Source organism: Haliotis rubra, unplaced genomic scaffold (assembly GCF_003918875.1).
Source record: "Haliotis rubra isolate DU_JTF1 unplaced genomic scaffold, ASM391887v1 Scf1014, whole genome shotgun sequence".
NCBI classification, from domain to species: Eukaryota; Metazoa; Mollusca; class Gastropoda; order Lepetellida; family Haliotidae; genus Haliotis; species Haliotis rubra.
Genome location: NW_025764909.1, coordinates 154,851 through 176,667, shown reverse-complemented (window position 1 = coordinate 176,667; position 21,817 = coordinate 154,851). Strand labels below are relative to the sequence as shown.

At 42.4% G+C, this 21,817-nt stretch overlaps 1 protein-coding gene across 1 annotated transcript in view; it reads right to left on the bottom strand.

Moving 5' to 3' along the window:
- Window positions 1-7,494: 7,494 nt before the first annotated feature.
- Window positions 7,495-21,817, bottom strand: part of LOC124269505 (glycerol-3-phosphate acyltransferase 1, mitochondrial-like) — a 32,407-nt gene continuing 18,084 nt past the window's right edge. Inside the window, exons 8-22 of the mRNA XM_046704535.1 lie at window positions 21,289-21,385; window positions 21,156-21,197; window positions 19,203-19,332; window positions 18,975-19,057; window positions 18,532-18,645; window positions 17,901-18,099; window positions 16,895-16,965; window positions 16,280-16,428; window positions 15,854-15,945; window positions 15,194-15,339; window positions 14,976-15,059; window positions 12,285-12,407; window positions 11,236-11,362; window positions 8,842-8,910; window positions 7,495-8,383 (exon numbers count right to left, since the gene is read on the bottom strand). Coding sequence (XP_046560491.1) covers window positions 8,184-8,383; window positions 8,842-8,910; window positions 11,236-11,362; window positions 12,285-12,407; window positions 14,976-15,059; window positions 15,194-15,339; window positions 15,854-15,945; window positions 16,280-16,428; window positions 16,895-16,965; window positions 17,901-18,099; window positions 18,532-18,645; window positions 18,975-19,057; window positions 19,203-19,332; window positions 21,156-21,197; window positions 21,289-21,385 — 1,726 coding nt within the window. The 3' untranslated portion in view covers window positions 7,495-8,183. The remainder of the gene's footprint in view (window positions 8,384-8,841; window positions 8,911-11,235; window positions 11,363-12,284; window positions 12,408-14,975; window positions 15,060-15,193; window positions 15,340-15,853; window positions 15,946-16,279; window positions 16,429-16,894; window positions 16,966-17,900; window positions 18,100-18,531; window positions 18,646-18,974; window positions 19,058-19,202; window positions 19,333-21,155; window positions 21,198-21,288; window positions 21,386-21,817) is intronic.

The window sequence follows — 21,817 nt, the reverse complement described above, 5'->3', positions numbered from 1 at the left end:
CTGGTCCAGACTCGATTTACAGACGAGTAATGGAATATTGGTGAGTGAGTCAGTGTTCACGAATGGCGTCTGACCCTCTGACAAATCCGGCAGATTCGCCAACGGTCAGACAGAAGTCTACAACCCTCCGGCCCCAGTGTCTGACTGTATACTTCACAATGACTTTGACTGAAGTTGTTTTATGTGACATGTGACACGTGTTTGCTGTTTATAAATCTTATGTTTGTTAATAATTTCAATGTCAATTATAAGAAATAATAAATCTGAAATGTGTGTTTAATTTTATTCCATGGGTCCTGTGCATTTTCAATGGGTCAGACGGATATCTGAAACTTACAGGACCCAATGTCCTGTGACTTTTACGCCCGCACACTATATGGTGGCGGTCTGCAAAAAATTGAGTCTGGACCAGACAATCAAGGGATCAACAGCATGAACATCGATCTACGCAATTGGGATACGATGACATGTGTCAACCCAGTCAGCGAGCCTGACGACCTGATCCTTTTAGTCGCCTCTTACGACAAGCATGGGTTACTGAAGATCAATTCTAACCCGGACCTTCACAGGTAGGAATATTGGTGAGTGCGGCATTAAACAACAAACCAACCTAGACACAAAATAATGGTGTGAACATACAACAAAACATTCTAGTCTACTTCCATCAGCTTTTAATGACAACAGTAACTATACAGTGAGCGACTCTGTTCCTATGTACTATACATACACCCTGTAAACACAGACAGAGTCAATAAATAGCAAGGTACACTGAACCATAATCTCAGGACTAACATCAGAACACACAGGACGTACATCATTCAAACTCTGGTAATTAATATGTTAATTACTGTTAGTCATGATTGAAGGTGTCCATTGCATTGTCAATATCAGTTACATCATCTCTTGATACACATGGTATACAATGATGGTTTTGTCAAAGATGAAAAGAAAGTTATTTGTTTGTGCAACAAAAAAAGAATATATTAAGTCACATTACTGTGATAATCAATGAGGGCTGTCGCGATTCACTGCCCATCATACAACAGAATATTGATGATACGAGCAACACAAACATTGCCACCTCAAAAGACAATACTGAATTGCAAAGCGTTTTTACTCAATAAAGACATTTATAGTACACTCAATGACGGACAAGTAAATTCGAGCATATCTAAAAACATTATTTCCCAATTCATTTAATACCAAATAAAACGTGAACAAACATAAACATGTTCTACATATCAACGAAATATTTCACAAATATTCCTATATTCCATCAGAAAATGTAAGAGTTGTGCTTAACACAGCTTCAAACCAAATTGAATGTCTCTAAGGGACCCTTCATAATTCATGGCTAGGTGGGTGATGATGATATTAAGGGGGGTTCACCCATTTTGTTCTGGGGAGGTAGGGGTCATCAATTTTGTACACATGTACTAGGGGTTGTCATTGACTTTGTACATGACATGCAGGGGGGTCACTTACTGGGTAAATAAATTGGGCAGGGGGAGCCATTCACATTGTACATGCTGCTCCATAAATATCATCATCACCCCCTAGCCACAAATTATGAATGATTACGCTGAATGATATAACTAAACAAACAATGTCTGTAATATATACAGGTAAAGGCAGTCTTTACAGCATGTCTTGAACCACTGAATCTTCAGTGAATCACCACAGCCCTTAACACTACAGCTACATCGATGTGCAAATCTCGAACAGCTTTCACAGCAATGTCATCCACACTCTAGCACACAGTTAGTGTTCAGTATAACCTGTCTGAGATCAGTCTGTAAATATTCACCTGGATTATAGTGCACTAGGAAATGCCAACTTTAAGGTGATCAAAGTGTTATCATGGTGAGCACTGTATATATTAGTATCTGTGGGCTCACAACACACATATGTACCGGGGCATCCTGACAGAACCTTTTACCTATTTAGGAATAAACACCAAAGTAACAGGAATCTTGGTACTAGAAATGCAGTGTTTTTTATGAAATGCACCAATTCTCTATCATAGTGTTCAAAGGCATTGAGCAAACCTCACATTGTTCTAGTTTATCCTATAACAAGCTTCCAAGCTGCAATATCAGAAACAGAAAAACCTATTCAATAAAATTGGGGATTGAGTTAAAAAAATTCTGTTGCAACCTTCAGCAGAGAGAGGTTCACATGATGTCAAACAAACACAGATGTTCACCAATATTTGAATACAAAGTTAGCGTATGTTGTGGGGTAAGGTACATGTTTAACATCATAAGGCCAGACCAATTATATTTCTTGTTTTACAGATTTTTGCCCTCAAAAACCTAAAGGCAGGAGGGGAAAAAATTAAAATCACCAGTCAAAGTAATATTCCTTTTGCATACTAAAAGTGTTTTATTTTGGGCAAGTTATGAAGTGCATATGGGGGCAAAAAACAATTAAAAAATTTATTTTGTAAGTTTACATTTTTTGACAATAAAAACCTGAGGATTTTATTTTTGGAGCGGGAAAAATTATTTTTATTTTTTTTCTTATTCTTGAATAAATAAAACCGGCGGATCCAAAAAACAAGAAATAAAATTGGTCTGACCTAATTTAAAGAAAAAAAAATAAAATAAATGTTCTGAATGGCTATCAAACCCCATATACCTTCAACCAAAGTACACCACACTCATAAAGTTTTGACATTCAATACTGCTTGACCTATAAGCTGCCTCACCCAAGTAGACGTGCCAGTACAGCATCTAGAAGCGTCACTTACACACCTCAGCCACAGCTAGTCTGTGAAACACTGCCAGTCCCTCCCACCATATTGCACATGGACATGTGAGCATTAAGTCTGATATCACGGAAGACATCTTTGTTAGATGTGAATGATATATGTACTCCCCATCAAAAGTTTAGACTCACTAGTGTAAATATAGCCACTTATTTCAGGCAACTGTTCTAAACTAAATTTTACGAAATATGCCATACGGTTTAAAGGTATTGTTTACACATGAACTGATGTATTGTAAAACAAATTCGTAAAGTTGAAAAGATTATTGTCAAGAGTTCAGTAAATGATGAAAATCAGTGAAAATTTGTGAATTCTTAACAAAACTTTACACCATAACGCCGCTGTTCACATGCACAATATTTGCACATGCTTTTCAGCAATTTGATGCATGATCCTTGTGCAAATCAGATGCATAAGGTTTGCAGTTGTTTCCCCCCCAAGTTAGTGGTGAAATCAATCTTCGATGTAACCATATATATGTACATAACATATAGTGAGTGTTTTAAGTGAGTCTAAACTTTTGAAGAGAAGTATATGTGTAACTGCATGTTTAATGTACAATACACGATATGCCTTACACATCATGACACATTAATACTTACTCAAATTTCCAATCATCAAATTTTTCAAAAATATATCCTGTATGAATCATCAAAGATTTATCAGAATTGTCCTTGGATGTCAAAGTAATTATTTTATCACAAGTGTCCTCGAATCTCATAAAGTAATTGATCTCCATCGATGTGTTCTGCAAAATGTTTATATACATCTGTCTACGAATATAACTGAAAAAAATAATAATACTAAATGCAGATGGATACACCATAATTACACATATAAATTATCATATGAAATGCAATCATTAATCTTAACCTGAGATAAATTGTGAAACATTTGAGGAACAAAAATGTTTGGGAGCATACATATTTGGGAGAATACTGCCTTGTCTTAATCACTACAGAATAGCCCCTTAAATACTGATGATCGATAACTTTGGGAATCAGTATAGAAACAGAAATAAACTGGAACAAAGACTAATACACAGAGGATACTAAACAACCTTCCTTGTAATACTATTTTTATTAAATGAGTTAATGATTTGGTTTCACTCGTTTTGATACTAAATCTTTCACTAGTTTAATAAAAATGGTAATTCAAGGAAGCGAGTTTTAGTATTCTGTTTACTACTCTCCAACATAATTTGATAGAAACTGCCTAAAGTACGATGACTCTCAGCTTTCCGCGAGTCAAGCAAGGTCTAATACCATTGTGACAGATGTATTAGCATTATGACATCATAACTGTAAACCATTATGACATCATACATCTAGCGTTATTACACTAGTGTAATATTGCCGTAAAAATATTACACTGCAGTATCTTACACGGACGAGTAATAAATACTTGTATCCACCGGTTATTACATGTTACACAAAAATAACGATCTGTACCAGTCACAATCAGACACATCATCAATGAAGGCAGCATTGCCAGGTTGGCTGGTCGGTCATCTAAACTGATGTGGGCTATATCGCTACAGCTTGGGAACTACATCTCAACAACTACATCCATCATAAGCATCCTCATCATGGCCATGGTCACGATTTCCTGAAGGACAGATAAATGCATATCTAGCTGATCTGGAAGCTCTGGTCCCTGGAGATTGTTTCAATAACTTTGTTCATAATAGTTCACCATGGAAGCCATCCTTGACTCCCAAGACATAAACTGTATACATAGGGACAGTGTGTCACAGAGAAAGGTTTGGGGGTAAGGCAGTCAGAGATATTGGTTCCAGCCAGTCAGATTGCCAAATGGTAAAATCATCCTGAAGAATAGAAATAATTCTGAATTTTTGTTAGTTGTCCTACAATGAATATGCTAGTAAACTTTTAGGTTAAGTTTCATACTTGACACTGCTGCCCAAGATGTTGATTTATTCCTCTGTAAGCAATCAACCCTTAACAATGATAGACTGAACAATGGAACTTGAACACAACCTTGGTAACCTCTATACCTATTGAGTCAGCATTTATGACAAGCATAAGGTACTCTGAATCAATCTGCCTTGCCAGAACATCTGAAATCAGACATGCTGGAACTGTCTATCCAGCTCATCTGAGTACAGTCAGCCATGCTCATAACATCAGAACTGTCTGACCAGTTCGGATATCAGAGTAGTCGGACCTGCTTAGAACAGTATATCAAGCCAGAGCTTTAGAACAGTTGGACAACCTACAACACCGTAACAGTCTGACCAGACCAGAGGAACAGTCAGACCTACTAGAACACCAGATCTGTGGGGCCACTAGGAACATCAGAACTGTGTCAAGCTCAGACTAGAACCAGCTGGAACAAAAAGAAAGGTTGGACCAGTGTGAACAGTTTGTCAAGCTAGAACACAAGAACAGTCTCACACGAATTAGGAGCTGAGAACTGAGCATCCTGAAGGCTGTATGTGTGTATCATTCAATAAGGATGGCAAGATGTATAAACCTTGGAAGCAGTATTGAAAAGAAATACAAATCTTTGACAATTGGAAACCATGTAGGTAATGCTTGGCCAAGACACCACACAAAGTGTCACAGTGCCATCTCCTTCCAGCATCAGGATCAGGAAGACAGTGTTTACTAAGTTTAATCAGTTAAGGATGCATTACAATCTGTACAAGGGTTCAAGGCATGCAAGTAATAACGTGCATAGCCTTCATCAAGTCATAACAAGGACAGTTCATCTCAGTGGGTCTATAATCAAATGGTCTGTCATGACTTAATTTAACAAAGATCATCCATAAGGATGATCAGTCGGGTGGTCATCTTCAGGACACTGCAATAAGCACCTCTGTCAAACTAAGACACTTAATATATTTGCCAAACAGAGAACAACCTACCTACCAGCAACAAGATATGACTGATTCCATGTTAAGGGAATTAATTTTTGTAAGTTCCAAATCTTGGTGAGGAACTTTGAACATTATTTCACGAGAGACAGAAAATCCATAAGTCAGTAAGCTAACATTTATTGTACCCAGTCTCTTTTCTGAGAGAATGTGGAAATGTGGGTATCCTATCCTGTGCGGAGACATAAGGTCTCTGTTGTTGAAATATCACACTAAGTTGTCTTCAATAAATTGTGACAAAGCTAGTAAATGAAGCCATGTTGCTATGGACCTTTTCACACACTACTGTACAGTTGCTATGACGATCAGTGAGAATCTCTCAAACAAACTCCTTACATATCCGGGCCATTATTGGTAATATCGTAAAGTCTGAGGTAGCAAACAAACTGGTCTTTTGGGGACACAAGTACAACCTGCTTGAACTGCCAATTTCTCTGAGACGACTTCCACATTAAATTCACACTGCTTTCTATACAGAAGAAGTGTAGTAATTCCTATTTTTCAAGGTTACCATGGTTACAGAGACATCATTTTATGATATCTAAGGGACCATTCATAATTTAGGGACGGGATGGGGTGTGTGTGTGTGATGGGGGTTTCACCTTTTTTGTTCTTGGGGAGGTAGGGGTGTCATCAAGTTTGTACACATATACTAAGAGGGTTACTGATTTTGTACATGACATGCAGGGGGTCACTTACTTTGTACATCAATGTTAGAAGGGGCATTGTACATGCTACTCCACAAAAATCATCATCAACCCCCAGCCATAAATTATGAATGGTCCCTAACAAAAAATTGTATATTAATTAAAGTCACTATATTACCTCTATTTGTGACTATAGTGATAGAATTATTCCCAAGTTGATCAACTAATAACATATATATATACAAACATTCAGCAGGAACAGTAACCCTGACCAAGGCGTCATCAATGTAAAATACACGCTCATCTTGTCAGTAGTGTGCAGGACACAAACTCACACACACAGAAATGAAGAACCACATGCGCTGTAGCTCACCGTACACAACATTCTTTTATTCTTGATTGTCGCTTGAAGTGCCAAAATGGGTAAAAATGGTAAAGAGACACGAAAAATAGTCTGGTCCAGTTTGAAGAATTTCAAGAAACCTTTGATATACATCAACATTCAACAATTAATGACATGTGTTGTGGGTAGATATATCAAATAAATGCACACTGTTGGTTTGCACATTCTTAATTTCAGATAATCGGAGTGACATAAGTTAAGATTTTGTAAAAGAGAATAAAGGCTTAACAAATATATATTACTTACAGATATTACTTGTGCTTTTTTACATGTGACCCAATTGTGGTTCTCTCTGAGAAGACCCAAATATCTACAAGATTATTCAGACCTGTGGATAGTCATGTGATATACTATTTAATGAGAAAACTAAAAAAAAACATGGTCCCACTACAAGTTGAAGTATTCATATTTTTGTCTGTCTATACACTTCCTTCTGACTTAAACATCATGAAGAAATTGCCAGGTTTAGTGTTTGCATCATCAACTCGTTTTATACATGCAGCTAAATACTTTTTGCCAGGGATGACGTAAGATCCAACTACTGGTACCCAAATACTGAAATCTATAGTGGGTTGGGTAGGGAAGGGCCAGGTAACAGGGGGTTGGTACCTGGATAGGGTTGGTTAATAGAGGCTCAGGTACCTGGGTAGTGCTGGTCAATGGGGGTGGGGATTGGGGGGGGAGGGGGTACCTGGGTAGTGCTGGTCAATGGGGGTGGGGGTGGGGGGTTCAGGTACCTGGGTAGTGTTGGTCGATGGGGTGGGTGGGTTGGTGGGTTGGTGGTGGTACCTGTATAGAGTCAGGTGATAGGGGGTCAGGTACCTGGGTAGGAGCTGGGTCAATGGGGGTGGGGGTACCTGTATAGAGTCAGGTAATAGGGGGGTCAGGTACCTGGGTAGGGCTGGTCAATGGGGGTGGGGTGGTGGTGGTACCTGTATAGAGTCAGGTAATAGGGGGGTCAGGTACCTGGGTAGGATGGTCAACAGGGGATGGGTTACCTGTGTAGGGTCAGGTAATAGGGGGTCAGGTACCTGGGTATGGCCAGGTAAGAGTAGGTTGGTTACCTGGACACTGTCCTGGCCCCCATCTTCTATGGTCATAACAGGACAGTGTACAATATCCTTCAACAAATTACTGCACATAGCAGCAGACAAACAAATACAATATGTTGAATGACAAACAAACAAGCCACAAAATATAGTTCATTTTGACACTACAGCAGGTGTTATTATGCACATGTGATGCACGGAGGCAGTTAGTGTGACACCAAGTCACACAGCACGGCGACAAGAAAGGTGTACATGTCCGACATACTCAACAACATGACACACGTTTGTGCAAGGGAAGCAGCTGAAATCTACATGTCTATCACAGATTCTCGGCCATATCAGGTACCTGATTACAAGGCATCGCTTCCAGTGACAAATGAACAGGAATCTCTTCACGAGGTTCAACAAAGGGAGATTACTCTGTTCGACTGTCCTTGGTCCAAGGGAGATTGAGTGTCTCCAGAAGTTCAATATAATGTCCAAGCCTCTCTCTGACCTGGTAATGGTCACAGAGTCCGATAATCCTCAAGTTGCTGGCATTGTAACACTCCACAACTCTGATGTTCTGGTAAGCCTTCACTGCATTCTTCAGAGTGTCCATTGAGGCACTCTCAGCTGGGGAGACAATTTGTCTGATCAGTGAAGTGTCATAGAATCTTTACTCAACTGGTTACTAGGAGGTAAAAGTGATCTCACATGCCAAGATTTACAATGATTATCACATTTATATACAGATATTATTTTCACAGCTTCCTACAAAAAGAGCTGAGTACACATAATTCTTGAAATTCATGAATGTTTTACCTTCTTCTCTTCAGCTAAATACATGTTCCTCAGTAGCATAGAAACGTAACAGCATTAAAGTCTTGGATAAATATGGCCCATGGTTTGTTGCACTACTGACTGGAGTTGTGTCCCTTTCACAAACAAGGATCCAATTCACTGTGATTATAACATTACCATGCATATCTTTGCTAAGGGATCACTCAGAGGTAATACAGTCAACAACTTATATGAAAAGGGCCAGCATGAAATGAACATGCCTGTTTATATCTCATCCGTTCCACACTTACCATACAAGGAGGAGTTCTTAGTGACACGTTCTTGAGCATGTGCCAGCAGCTGCCGCATGAAGTCATCCTCTGACCAGGGCAAGAGTGAAAGCGAATCAGCACAAATGTAGACGAATAAACTCCGTTCTTATGTAAACTATAGTTTGCTAAACTTACCAGATTGAACAGATTTTTACTAAAGTCAAAATTACTTACTAAAGACGGACTGTAAACAATGCTCCTCCTACTAGACAAAAGACTGGTTCCTGATATGACTTCAATGCTCTCAGCATAAAATAAAATAATTAACCCTCATCGAGTCTTATCTTGGGGCAAGAATGTGGAATGGTGCAGACCTATTGAGCAAGTAGGTGTGATACATGTCATGCCTGAGCATCATTACTTCAGCCTGAGGCAGACAAACCTGGCCAGTCATCAAAAGTCTGCCGAATGAAAATCCTCTCAGCATTATCCTACCGACCGGCTACACTGACACACACCAGGCCAACCATACCTAGTTGGTCATCCCTTGCTACCATCTACCCAAACTAAGCAGCAACCTTGTTGATCTGTACGTGATATCAAAGCTGGAAACACTAGAAATGAGCACATATTATACCCATATATGGAATCAACATGGGTCTTTGACATGACAAGTGAACGCTTTAACCACTAGGCTACCCCACCGCCCCGCACATATTATACCCATATATGGAATCAACATGGGTCTTTGACATGACAAGTGAACGCTTTAACCACTAGGCTACCCCACCACCCCGCACATATTATACCCATATATGGAATCAACATGGGTCTTTGACATGACAAGTGAACGCTTTAACCACTAGGCTACCCACACCGCGCACATATTATACCCATATATGGAATCAACATGGGTCTTTGACATGACAAGTGAACGCTTTAACCACTAGGCTACCCCACCGCCCCGCACATATTATACCCATATATGGAATCAACATGGGTCTTTGACATGACAAGTGAACGCTTTAACCACTAGGCTACCCACCGCCCTGCACATTATTATACCCATATATGGAATCAACATGGGTCTTTGACAAGACAAGTGAACGCTTTAACCACTAGGCTACCCCACGCCCGCGCACATATTATACCCTTTTATGGAATCAACATGGGTCTCTGACATGACAAGTGAACGCTTTAACCACTAGGCTACCCCATCACCCCGCACATATTATACCCATATATGGAATCAACATGGGTCTTTGACATGACAAGTGAACGCTTTAACCACTAGGCTACCCCACCGCCCCGCACATATTATACCCATATATGGAATCAACATGGGTCTTTGACATGACAAGTGAACGCTTTAACCACTAGGCTACCCCACCCCCGCACATATTATACCCATATATGGAATCAACATGGGCCTTTGACATGACAAGTGAACGCTTTAACCACTAGGGCTACCCCACCACCCGCACATATTATACCCTTTTATGGAATCAACATGGGTCTCTGACATGACAAGTGAACGCTTTAACCACTAGGCTACCCACCGCCCGCTTTACATATTATACCCATATATGGAATCAACATGGGTCTTTGACATGACAAGTGAACGCTTTAACCACTAGGCTACCCCACCACCCCGCACATATTATACCCTTTTATGGAATCAACATGGGTCTCTGACATGACAAGTGAACGCTTTAACCACTAGGCTACCCCACCGCCCCGCACATATTATACCCTTTTATGGAATCAACATGGGTCTCTGACATGACTGACAAGTGAACGCTTTAACCACTAGGCTACCCCATCACCCCGCACATATTATACCCATATATGGAATCAACATGGGTCTTTGACATGACAAGTGAACGCTTTAACCACTAATGCTACCCCACCGCCCGCACATATTATACCCATATATGGAATCAACATGGGTCTTTGACATGACAAGTGAACGCTTTAACCACTACGGCTACCCACCGCCCGCACATATTATACCCATATATGGAATCAACATGGGTCTTTGACATGACAAGTGAACGCTTTAACCACTAGGATACCCCACCGCCCCGCACATATTATACCCATATATGGAATCAACATGGGTCTTTGACATGACAAGTGAACGCTTTAACCACTAGGCTACCCCATCACCCTGCACATATTATACCCATATATGGAATCAACATGGGTCTTTGACATGACAAGTGAACGCTTTAACCACTACGCTACCCCACCGCCCCGCACATATTATACTCATATATGGAATCAACATGGGTCTTTGACATGACAAGTGAACGCTTTAACCACTAGGCTACCCAATCACCTCATCTCAACAATATGACATTGCCATCGTCGCAAGGGGGTGTAAACATAAACAGTTCCAGAGCCATAGGAGACTGAGGATAGTGATCTCACCTGGCATCTCTGTCTCAAGATATCCTGAGATCCTGTAGGCCGTGACCAGGTAAGTCTCGAGGATGGGGGCCAGGATCCGGTGATAGAACTGCAGCTTCTCACACACACTCTGCTGCTCAATGTTCAGCTGAAACAGTGGAGGGTCAAATAGAGCTGTATAGAACCAATCAACTGACACCATTTCTTACATATAAACCAACAGCTAATTAGTTAATAAGAGTATACACTGACTCAAAACAAAGTACAGTCACATGAAACCAAATGTTATCCTGCCAAAACAAACATACATCCATTATTGTCTGTCTGTTTGTTTGTTGATTAAAGTCGCAATCAATTGCACGACAAATATGTGAAAATAATGGGGTCTGGACCAGACAAGCCAGAGATTGACAGCATGGAGTCAGTCTGTCTGACCACCTAGTTCTGTTAGCTGCCTGTTACAACAAGTATGAATACCAACATGCTGAAGTCTGGTCTAACAAGGAAGATTACAACTTTTAGAACCACATCCTAACTAGCTGCTGAACACTATTCTTGAAACAGCTTTAGAATCTCCACCAACAGGGCTCGATTTAGTGCTTTGTTACTTGCACTGGTGCAGCCCAATATTACAAAGTGCAACCTAGTTATTAGTCTAACTTGCACCAGGTGCAAGTCAAGTTTTGAGTGGGGAAACTTCTGAACAAAACATCTAACTAATTCAATAGCATGTTTCTGATGTTACATATTGCAATAAAAACAGTGCAATTGGAATTTGACTGGTGCAACTAGGTTTTTATCTTAGGTTGCACCTGGTGCAAGTGGGTTAATATCTCTTAAATCGAGCCCTGACCAAACTTCTTCACTGACACAATAAAAACTGAATGCCTAAAATTAGATAAAATTTTGTTGTAAACACCAAAGGACAGGGAGATTACTGGATTTTATCAAATAGAAAACAAAACCATTGGCTAAACATAAGCACAAAAACAAAGTGGCCACATTTCTTAAACTGCTTCTGGCAATGTGACAAACATGTTAATATTTACAACTGGATAATGTGAACTGACTTTGAGGGGCTTTTCCTCCACAAATGTATCATCAGAATCGTCATCTTCCTCGTCGGCCCAGGACAGCTGTGCTGAAAGGCGGTTGGCCCACTGACGATCAAATGTAGTGTACAGATTGTCATACTGAAATAGACACAAAACTATCACGATAGGGGACACTGAACAGTCAGCATAGGGGACACTGAACAGTCAGGGTAGGGGACACTGAACAGTCACGATAGGGGACACTGAACGATCAGGATAGGGGACACTGAACAGTCTCGATAGGGGACACTGAACAGTCAGGATAGGGGACACTGAACAGTCTCGATAGGGGACACTGAACGATCAGGATAGGGGACACTGAACAGTCAAGATAGGGGGGACACTGAACAGTCTCGATAGGGGACACTGAACAGTCTCGATAGGGGACACTGAACAGTCAGGATAGGGGGGACACTGAACAGTCAGCATAGGGGACACTGAACAGTCAGCATAGGGGACACTGAACAGTCAATATAGGGGACATTGAACAGTCAGGATAGGGGACACTGAACAGTCAAGATAGGGGGGACACTGAACAGTCAGCATAGGGGACACTGAACAGTCAATATAGGGGACACTGAACAGTCAGGATAGGGGACACTGAACAGTCAGATAGGGGACACTGAACAGTCAATAGGGACACTGAACAGTCAGCATAGGGACACTGAACAGTCAGAACATAGGGGACACTGAACAGTCAGTCACGATAGGGGACACTGAACAGTCAGGATAGGGGGACAGTCTGAACAGGGGACAACAGTCAGGGAGGGGACACTGAACAGTCAGGATAGGGGACACTGAACAGTCAAGATAGGGACACTGAACAGTCAGCATAGGGACACTGAACAGTCAGCATAGGGGACACTGAACAGTCAGATAGGGATAGGGGACACTGATCAGGATAGGGGGACACTGAACAGTCAGTCGATAGGGGACACTGAACAGTCACTGGGGACACTGAACAGTCAAGATAGGGGGACACTGAACAGTCAGATAGGGGACACTGAACAGTCAGGATAGGGGACACTGAACAGTCAGGATAGGGGACACTGAACAGTCGATAGGGGACACTGAACAGTCAAGATAGGGGGGGACACTGAACAGTCAAAGATAGGGGACACTGAACAGTCAGGGACACTGAACAGTCAGGATAGGGGACACTGAACAGTCACGATAGGGACACTGAACAGTCAATGATAGGGGGGACACTGAACAGTCAAGATAGGGGACACTGAACAGTCAGGATAGGGGACACTGAACAGTCAGGATAGGGGACACTGAACAGTCACGATAGGGGACACTGAACAGTCAAGATAGGGGACACTGAACAGTCAGGATAGGGGACACTGAACAGTCAGGATAGGGGACACTGAACAGTCAACATAGGGGACACTGAACAGTCAGGATAGGGGACACTGAACAGTCAGGATAGGGGACACTGAACAGTCAGGATAGGGGACACTGAACAGTCAGGATAGGGACACTGAACAGTCAGGATAGGGACACTGAACAGTCAGGATAGGGACACTGAACAGTCAGGATAGGGGACACTGAACAGTCAGATAGGGGACAGGGTCAGATACTGAACAGTCAGGATAGGGGACACTGAACAGTCAGGATAGGGACACTGAACAGTCAGGAGTCAGGAACAGTCAGGATAGGGGACTGAACAGTCAGGATAGGGGACACTGAACAGTCAGGATAGGGACACACTGAACAGTCAGGATAGGGGACACTGAACAGTCAGGATAGGGACACTGAACAGTCAGGATAGGGACACTGAACAGTCAGGATAGGGGACACTGAACAGTCAGGATAGGGGACACTGAACAGTCAGGATAGGGGACACTGAACAGTCAGGATAGGGGACACTGAACAGTCAGGATAGGGGACACTGAACAGTCAGGATAGGGGACACTGAACAGTCAGGGTAAGGGACACTGAACAGTCAGGATAGGGGACACTGAACAGTCAGGATAGGGGACACTGAACAGTCAGGGTAGGGGACACTGAACAGTCAGGATAGGGGACACTGAACAGTCAGGGTAGGGGACACTGAACAGTCAGGGGATAGTCAGGGACACTGAACAGTCAGGGTAGGGGACACTGAACAGTCAGGGTAGGGGACACTGAACAGTCAGGGTAGGGGACACTGAACAGTCAGGGTAAGGGACACTGAACAGTCAGGATAGGGGACACTGAACAGTCAGGATAGGGGACACTGAACAGTCAGGATAGGGGACACTGAACTGTCAGGATTGGGGACACTGCACGACCAGAATGGGGCACACTGTCAACACAAAGTCAGTCCCAGAAGATCACAGCCATATCCTGTATAGTTCAACCTGACAACAATCAGTATTTGAGTGGGTTTTACATTAGACAGTGAAAAGGGATGGCAGTATAGAGTCCATCAATCTTTTACAAACTTTATCCTGTCAATATTTTATATACTATCAATAACCATGTGCTTACTGCACATCATATCAAAGTTAAAAGCCATAAGAAAGTTGGAAATACAACTGAAAGCATTAAATGTATTGTCTTTGAATGTAACTTTCACCAGCCTGCCTTTTCTTGCTAAAATGCATCGCAACTAAGGTCAAGCAAATAACAACATACAACAATACTGTTTCAACATTTTATGTGAGGGTGATATGTCCATACCTCTGTTTGCTCCTCTGCTAGAATCTCCAGTGAGATGAACTGTTCTATCATATCAGATAAGGCCTCATTCAGTCTCCCACATGGCTGAAAGAGTATACATACACTTAATTTAGGAGAAACAACCCACACAAAAGGTGTCAACACCAAATTGTCTGCAGCTTGTGAATGGTAGTCTATATAATGTGCAGCTTCAAGTGAACAAATCATGTAACACTCACTGGGACAAAAATAAACTCTTCCTGAAGCAGTTTGCACAGTTCCTCAGCAACACCGATCACTCTTTCTCGGCTTACTCGGACTGGTCCATTCTCCACCGGAGGGGTGTTAGTTAGTGAAAATTTACCAACATACATCAAGGCATTAGCTGAAACAGAAACAATGTTTCAGTGTACAAGCTTTCAACAGTCAGTGAGGTCTGTCTAATGAAGTCGAATTACAGTTCTTTTATCTGAAAGTCAACACAATCTGCTGGTAAAACCAATTAATTACGTCAACAAGGGGAGAAAACCACAAGTTGGAAAGTTGGGTTTTACACATCTTTAAGCAAAGTTCCAGCAATAACACATCAGGGAACACCAGAAATGGGCTTCACACATTGTACACGTGCAGAGAATCGAACCCGGGTCTGTGGAGTGACAAGCGAATGCTTTAACCACTTGGCTACCACACAACGCCACAGACAAGCTAGTGACTCCAAGCATAAGCATTATGCAACTACGAGTAAACAGTTGACAATCCTAGAAACAGACTCAGGGTCAACCAGGGCTTGAGCCAAGGATCACAGGTTTCTGCCACACCCGCCAAGCAGCACTCTGCACATCCACTTCCTGTGCTCCCAGAAGGATGTGCTAATATCCCCCACTTTCTGTTATAGTTACCTATTACACTCTCCAGGAGGAATGGTGATATCACATTGTTGCCGTAGTAGGTCAGTTCGAACACGTTAGGCAGGTCAGGCACGGAATGAGCACTTCTTCACCCTTCTCATCACACCTACAACAGAAAGTGGATACAATCCACTGACATTACTAGGAAGCATTAAAATTCACAGAATCTAAATCTGTCATGTCGTATTTGCCAAATATTTTGTTGGGTTGACATTTCACAAATTGGCTTTCGCAAAAAGACAAAGAACACATACAGAAAACTTGAAACTCGGAATAACAGATTATCTGTGCCTTGTGAACGAATGTTGTTACAAAGGATAGGGATTACACCACTTAGGACAGATAATCTCAATTCCTCAAGCATGTGTAGACTGTAGACATTCTCAGACTGTTTTGCTGACTGACTGTGAGGCTTACTTCCGAGTGATGAGGTCGGCACCGAGCAGTGCCTCTGCATACTCCACAACGGCATCAGACTCTCCACAGAAAGCCACATCACGGTTACGCATCTTCAGCTCTTGCTTCAGCCAGTTGAAGCTGTACACAAGGCGGGGCATCGTGACTCCCTGAAATCAGAAACACGTTCAGGTCAGGTCAGAGAGACTCCCTGAAATCAGAAACACGTTCAGGTCAGGTCAGAGAGACTCCCTGAAATCAGAAACACATTCAGGTCAGGTCAGAGAGACTCCCTGAAATCAGAAACACATTCAGGTCAGGTCAGAGAGACTCCCTGAAATCAGAAACACGTTCATTTCAGTTGTACAAAAGCAGACATACACAGGCCACAGCACCATGACACCCTGAAATCAGCAACTCACTTAGGACAGTGACAAGTCACAAGAACTATACACCCTGACAACATAAACCCATTCAGGGATAGCATACCAGATAGAGAACCTTAAAAAGCATGGCCCTGTTTGAGCTTAAATGCTACAACCATCTTAAATAGATATGCATGTGAGCCAACTCAAAATACTAAAATGACTTCCAGAGTTTCGCAAATCACAACTGTTAGTGTCACAATACACTCACCTGTCGAAACTTGAAGAGGAAGAGGAATGCCACCATATTGGTACAGGTGACAGCTGTCGAGTGAACAGCAGCTGGAAGTAGAAACAGTACCATGGTAAACAACAAGCAATTATATATCACTCATGTACAAGTGTATATACTTCATGTTGACAGGTGAAACTCTTGTCTAGTTTACAACACACCCCTGTCTGGTTTGTAACGTATGTTATGTTTGAGATTACACTTTCTCTGTAAAGTAAAGATTCTAGTCCTCTTGCTGGGTTGAGTATTGTGGGACGTGAACCCACACTCTGAATCAGGCAGCTAATCACCAGCACACAAAGTCAGCCATCGCACCCACTCAGTCACTGCTGCTTCCACAAAAATAGAAGTCGGACAACTGGTAGCCTAGATCACATACTTTGTGTACCCCTCAGACAAGTATAATTATCTGTATGGCTCCCACATCTTAAAGCTATTAATGCACAATGCCATTTAGAAAGTGGTCAAATGTAACACTTTCTCAGTAAAGTACAGATTCTGATACTTTTGTTAGGTTGAATCCTATCTCAGACTTGAACCCGCATGCACCTAATCATCAGCTCACAAAATCAGCCATCTAACCCACTCACCCACGGTCGAACAGGCTAACACACTTTAACCACCGAATCCTATCAGCTGGACAACAGTAACCCCATAACCATAGCACTTCCACACGAGAGTTAGGGTAACCCACTCACCCACGGTCCAACAGGTTAACACACTTTAACCACCCAATCCTATCGGCTGGACAACAGTAACCCCATAACCATAGCACTTCCACACGAGAGTTAGGGTAACCCACTCACCCACGGTCCAACAGGTTAACACACTTTAACCACCCAATCCTATCGACTGGACAACAGTAACCCCATAACCATAGCACTTCCACACGAGAGTTAGGGTAACCCAGTCACATGTGTGGAGGAGACTAAGGGCACCTGCCCTGTCCTGGAATCCCCTGGATTGATCCATGAGATCAACTCACTGTGTACTATGTGGAGTCCCATGCCTTTGACCAGGCACCTGCTGTTGTCCAGGCCGTCAAACTGCAGACTGGCTCGGGAAGAGCTGGAGGTCATGCCATTGAGGCTGGGGCAGGAGGACTCGGGGGAGTTTTCACCGGACGACGACGCCATGGGGGACAGGGGCCGGTTCAGCTGGGCAGGGTTGCACTGGATGTATTCCTGGGAACAAACATGATGAACAATGCAGGACAACTGGGAATAGTGCACAAACAAAATAAATGCAACACATTTCTCAAACAAATGTTTGCAAACCTACACCAATCCAATAGTAATCCAATAGCAAGGTGATACTGTTTACAGATTTTCACATTGTTATTCAATTTCTACTGAAATTCATTAAAGGGGCTAAACCTTTCGCAGTCCCAGCAAGTCTGGGTAAAGTCAAGCAAAATCACTTTGGAACAATACAATATTTCACACACTTAAATATCATTCCGAGTCAGTGCCATTCGATTATTAATGTCAGTGCTTTTGGCTGTCTAACTGATGTGTCAATTCAAACCAAGGATCCCATTTCATAAACATTTGACTGCAACTTCCGTTTGGAGATAGACCCTGCTTCTTTGTACATTCTCCGTCAGTAATACTCACCTTTACTGAAAAGGGCTGAGCAAAATCAATCCTGACGCTTCCAAAGTTCTGACAGAGAACACGCCAGATGCCCTTCCAGGCTCCAAGGAAGGACTCGCTCACCTTAGGAAGACCCTATGAAATACATTTAGCAATGTTACAGCTATCTACTTCAGCCTATGCCACAAACATTTGAGTGTACTTGACCAGCTCTAATGTTTAGTTGATTTCAGTGTTATTGTGCTGATTTTTTGCTAAGATCATAAACCGAAGACAACTTTATCAGACTCAGGTTTTTGGACAAGTGGCTAAAATCCCCACCTTCTTTATCATGTTCACATTTGTATTTCTTTTCAGTACAGAGGAATTTGTACACAACTGGGTTTTTTTCATTACTTCAAAACCACAAATAACAAGTGAGGACAGTAATCATTCAGTGTGACAGATCCATGCTGACAACTCACCATCTGTTCTCTGTGGAAGTTACCATCTAACAGCCTCTCGTAGCTGATGCTAATTGGCACTACATAGGCATCAGGGATAACACCTGAAATGTAGCAAGTAATCCTGTTCAGTCACATGTCTTCTTATACATCTTCTCATGACATTTTCAATGAAGTCAGTTCTTAACCATAACATACATGTAGTTTACTTTCATTTCATCATTTGGAAACGAATTCACATCAATGTACCTTCAATACATGAGTCGACAACAATGGACAGCAAGCCTCCTTTGGGCGTCAAGGCCTTCCCTGAGCGTGTTCTTCCTCCTTCTATGAAGAACTCAAAGGCTTCTCCTTTCTTTAGAAGCTCTTGCATATACTGTGGAAGACGAAGTACTTACATTCACATGACAATCCATCATATCGCTCTTCAGTACGTAATACTAACAGTACTGCTGCAATGCCGCATGTTTGGTTTCTGGATCCTTCGGATTCGATCCGCATATACAGTGAGACCCTGGATACAAGGACCCGATATCTGGAAACTTCGCCTTCCAATTTTCATAAAAAACAATCTCTCACGTCATAAAAGTGACTGTCTATAACGGATATGCGATTTCTGTTTCCGGACAGTGAATTTTACAAACCAACCGGCTAAATCAACACAAAACTGACTCACTTATCTGCACAAAGCTTTGATCCTCTGCAGACCGTGTGAAGTGAAGCGCGTGAATCCCACGTCTTGACACTAGAAAAGGTCTGCTAATCCGGATAAATAACCAATCAGCAGGATTGGTGGTGACTAGTAGGTCTATCTGACACTGAGTGAATTGTAATTGGCAAATCAAAATGACCACATTGTTTTGGAAGTGATTTTAAACCAGAAGTGTATGCTCGCTACCGTTTCAACACCTAAGTCTGGATGACAGAAATCCAGATATCCAGATTTTAAGCTATTGCACAAATGTGCATCAGTTTCCAGATATCCAGATATTCAGTTTTTCCGGACGATTTACGCAACAACAAATGTATATACAGATATAGCAATAGTTAACAGAGACTACATCTGTGACTTCGCAGTACACTGCACAGAGGTGAGCACAGTGAGGGAGGCGTGAAGCCTGGGCACCCACCATCTCCTGTCAGAAGAATGAATCTGAACATATTTACAGAGCTCCCTGCCTGTATATACAGATATAGCAATAGTTAACAGAGACTACATCTGTGACTGCAGTACACTGCACAGAGGTGAGCACTGCGGATATCGAGGAGCTACCTAATTAAAGCGTACCTGGGCACCCACCATCTCCTGTCAGATGAATGCGATGCTCCCCTGCCTGTATATACAGATATAGCAATATAAATGTTAACAGAGACTACATCTGTGACTGCGCAGACTTGTGAACACTGCACAGAGGTGAGCACCGGCGAAAGGGACACAGGATCGTGCATCTGGTCCTCTGCACCCAAAGGTAAAACTCAGACTTTTCGTTTTCTTTTTCTAAAACATCTATAAAATCCATGTCATTATATTTAGATGAGGAGTAAGAGAGTTGGCTTTACGCCACTTTCAGATGTTCCAGCAAGAACACAGCAGGACACCAGCTCACACATTGTACCTTAAAGGATTGAACCTAGGCCTCAGCCGCGATGAGATGGAGGCTCCCTTGCCTGTATATACAGATATAGCAATAGTTAACAGAGACTACATCTGTGACTGCAGCACTGCACAGAGGGTGAGCACCGCACGGCGGGAGGCACCCTGGGCACCCCACCATCTCCTGTCAGATGAACATATAAGCAGATATAGCACAGTTAACAGAGACTACATCTGTGACAGCACTGGGTACAGAGGTGAGCACACATCGATGGCACCTCTCCTGTCAGATATAGTAATAGTTAACAGAGACTACATCTGTGACTGCAGTTTTCACAGAGGGTGAGATGACTACCTGGGCACCCCTAGGCCCCCTGCCTGTATATACAGATATAGCAATAGTTAACAGAGACTACATCTGTGACACGCGAGTACCCTGCACAGAGGTGAGCACCGCGGTGAGAGAGGCGTGCCTGGGCACCCACCATCTCCTGTCAGATGAACGCTCCCCTGCCTGTATATACAGATATAGCAATAGTTAACAGAGACTACATCTGTGACCGCAGTACACTGCACAGAGGTGAGCACACGGCGGGGAGACGTACCTGGGCACCCCACCATCTCCTGTCAGATGAACGCTCCCCTGCCTGTATATACAGATATAGCAATAGTTAACAGAGACTACATCTGTGACCGCAGTACACTGCACAGAGGTGAGCACACGGCGGGGAGACGTACCTGGGCCACCTTATGCACCATCTCCAGCTGCCCCTTGTGGACCTGGATTGTCCTCAGGAACTGGCTGAGGAACTTCAACAGGAACCATCCAGTAAACCTAAAGGCACATAAGCAAAAACATAGATCAGTTGTCATTCAAGGCTGAACCTACCAGCTGATTGGAAGTCAGTTACTAACATCTGATTAATTAAGCATCTTACAAGGGTATTCAGCACAACTGCTCCTGATGTTCTGATTGCTAGGGCTGTGCAATATAACCAGGTTACCAGTATTTACCGGTTCAGACATGAAAACGACACGTATTGCGATACTCTGATTGAAAACCGTTATTTTGACATGAATTCAGAAAACTTCCTAACACTCGGAAATCTTCGGATATTTCCGTTTTTTCATGGTGTGGTGATGATGGTGATGAAGATGTTTATGATTGTGACATTTGTGGCATTTGTGGCAATGGTGGTAGGTATGAGCGTGGTGAAAATTACACTTAACTGGATTGTTAAGTTTGGTTTGAAGTTGTGTTCTTAAT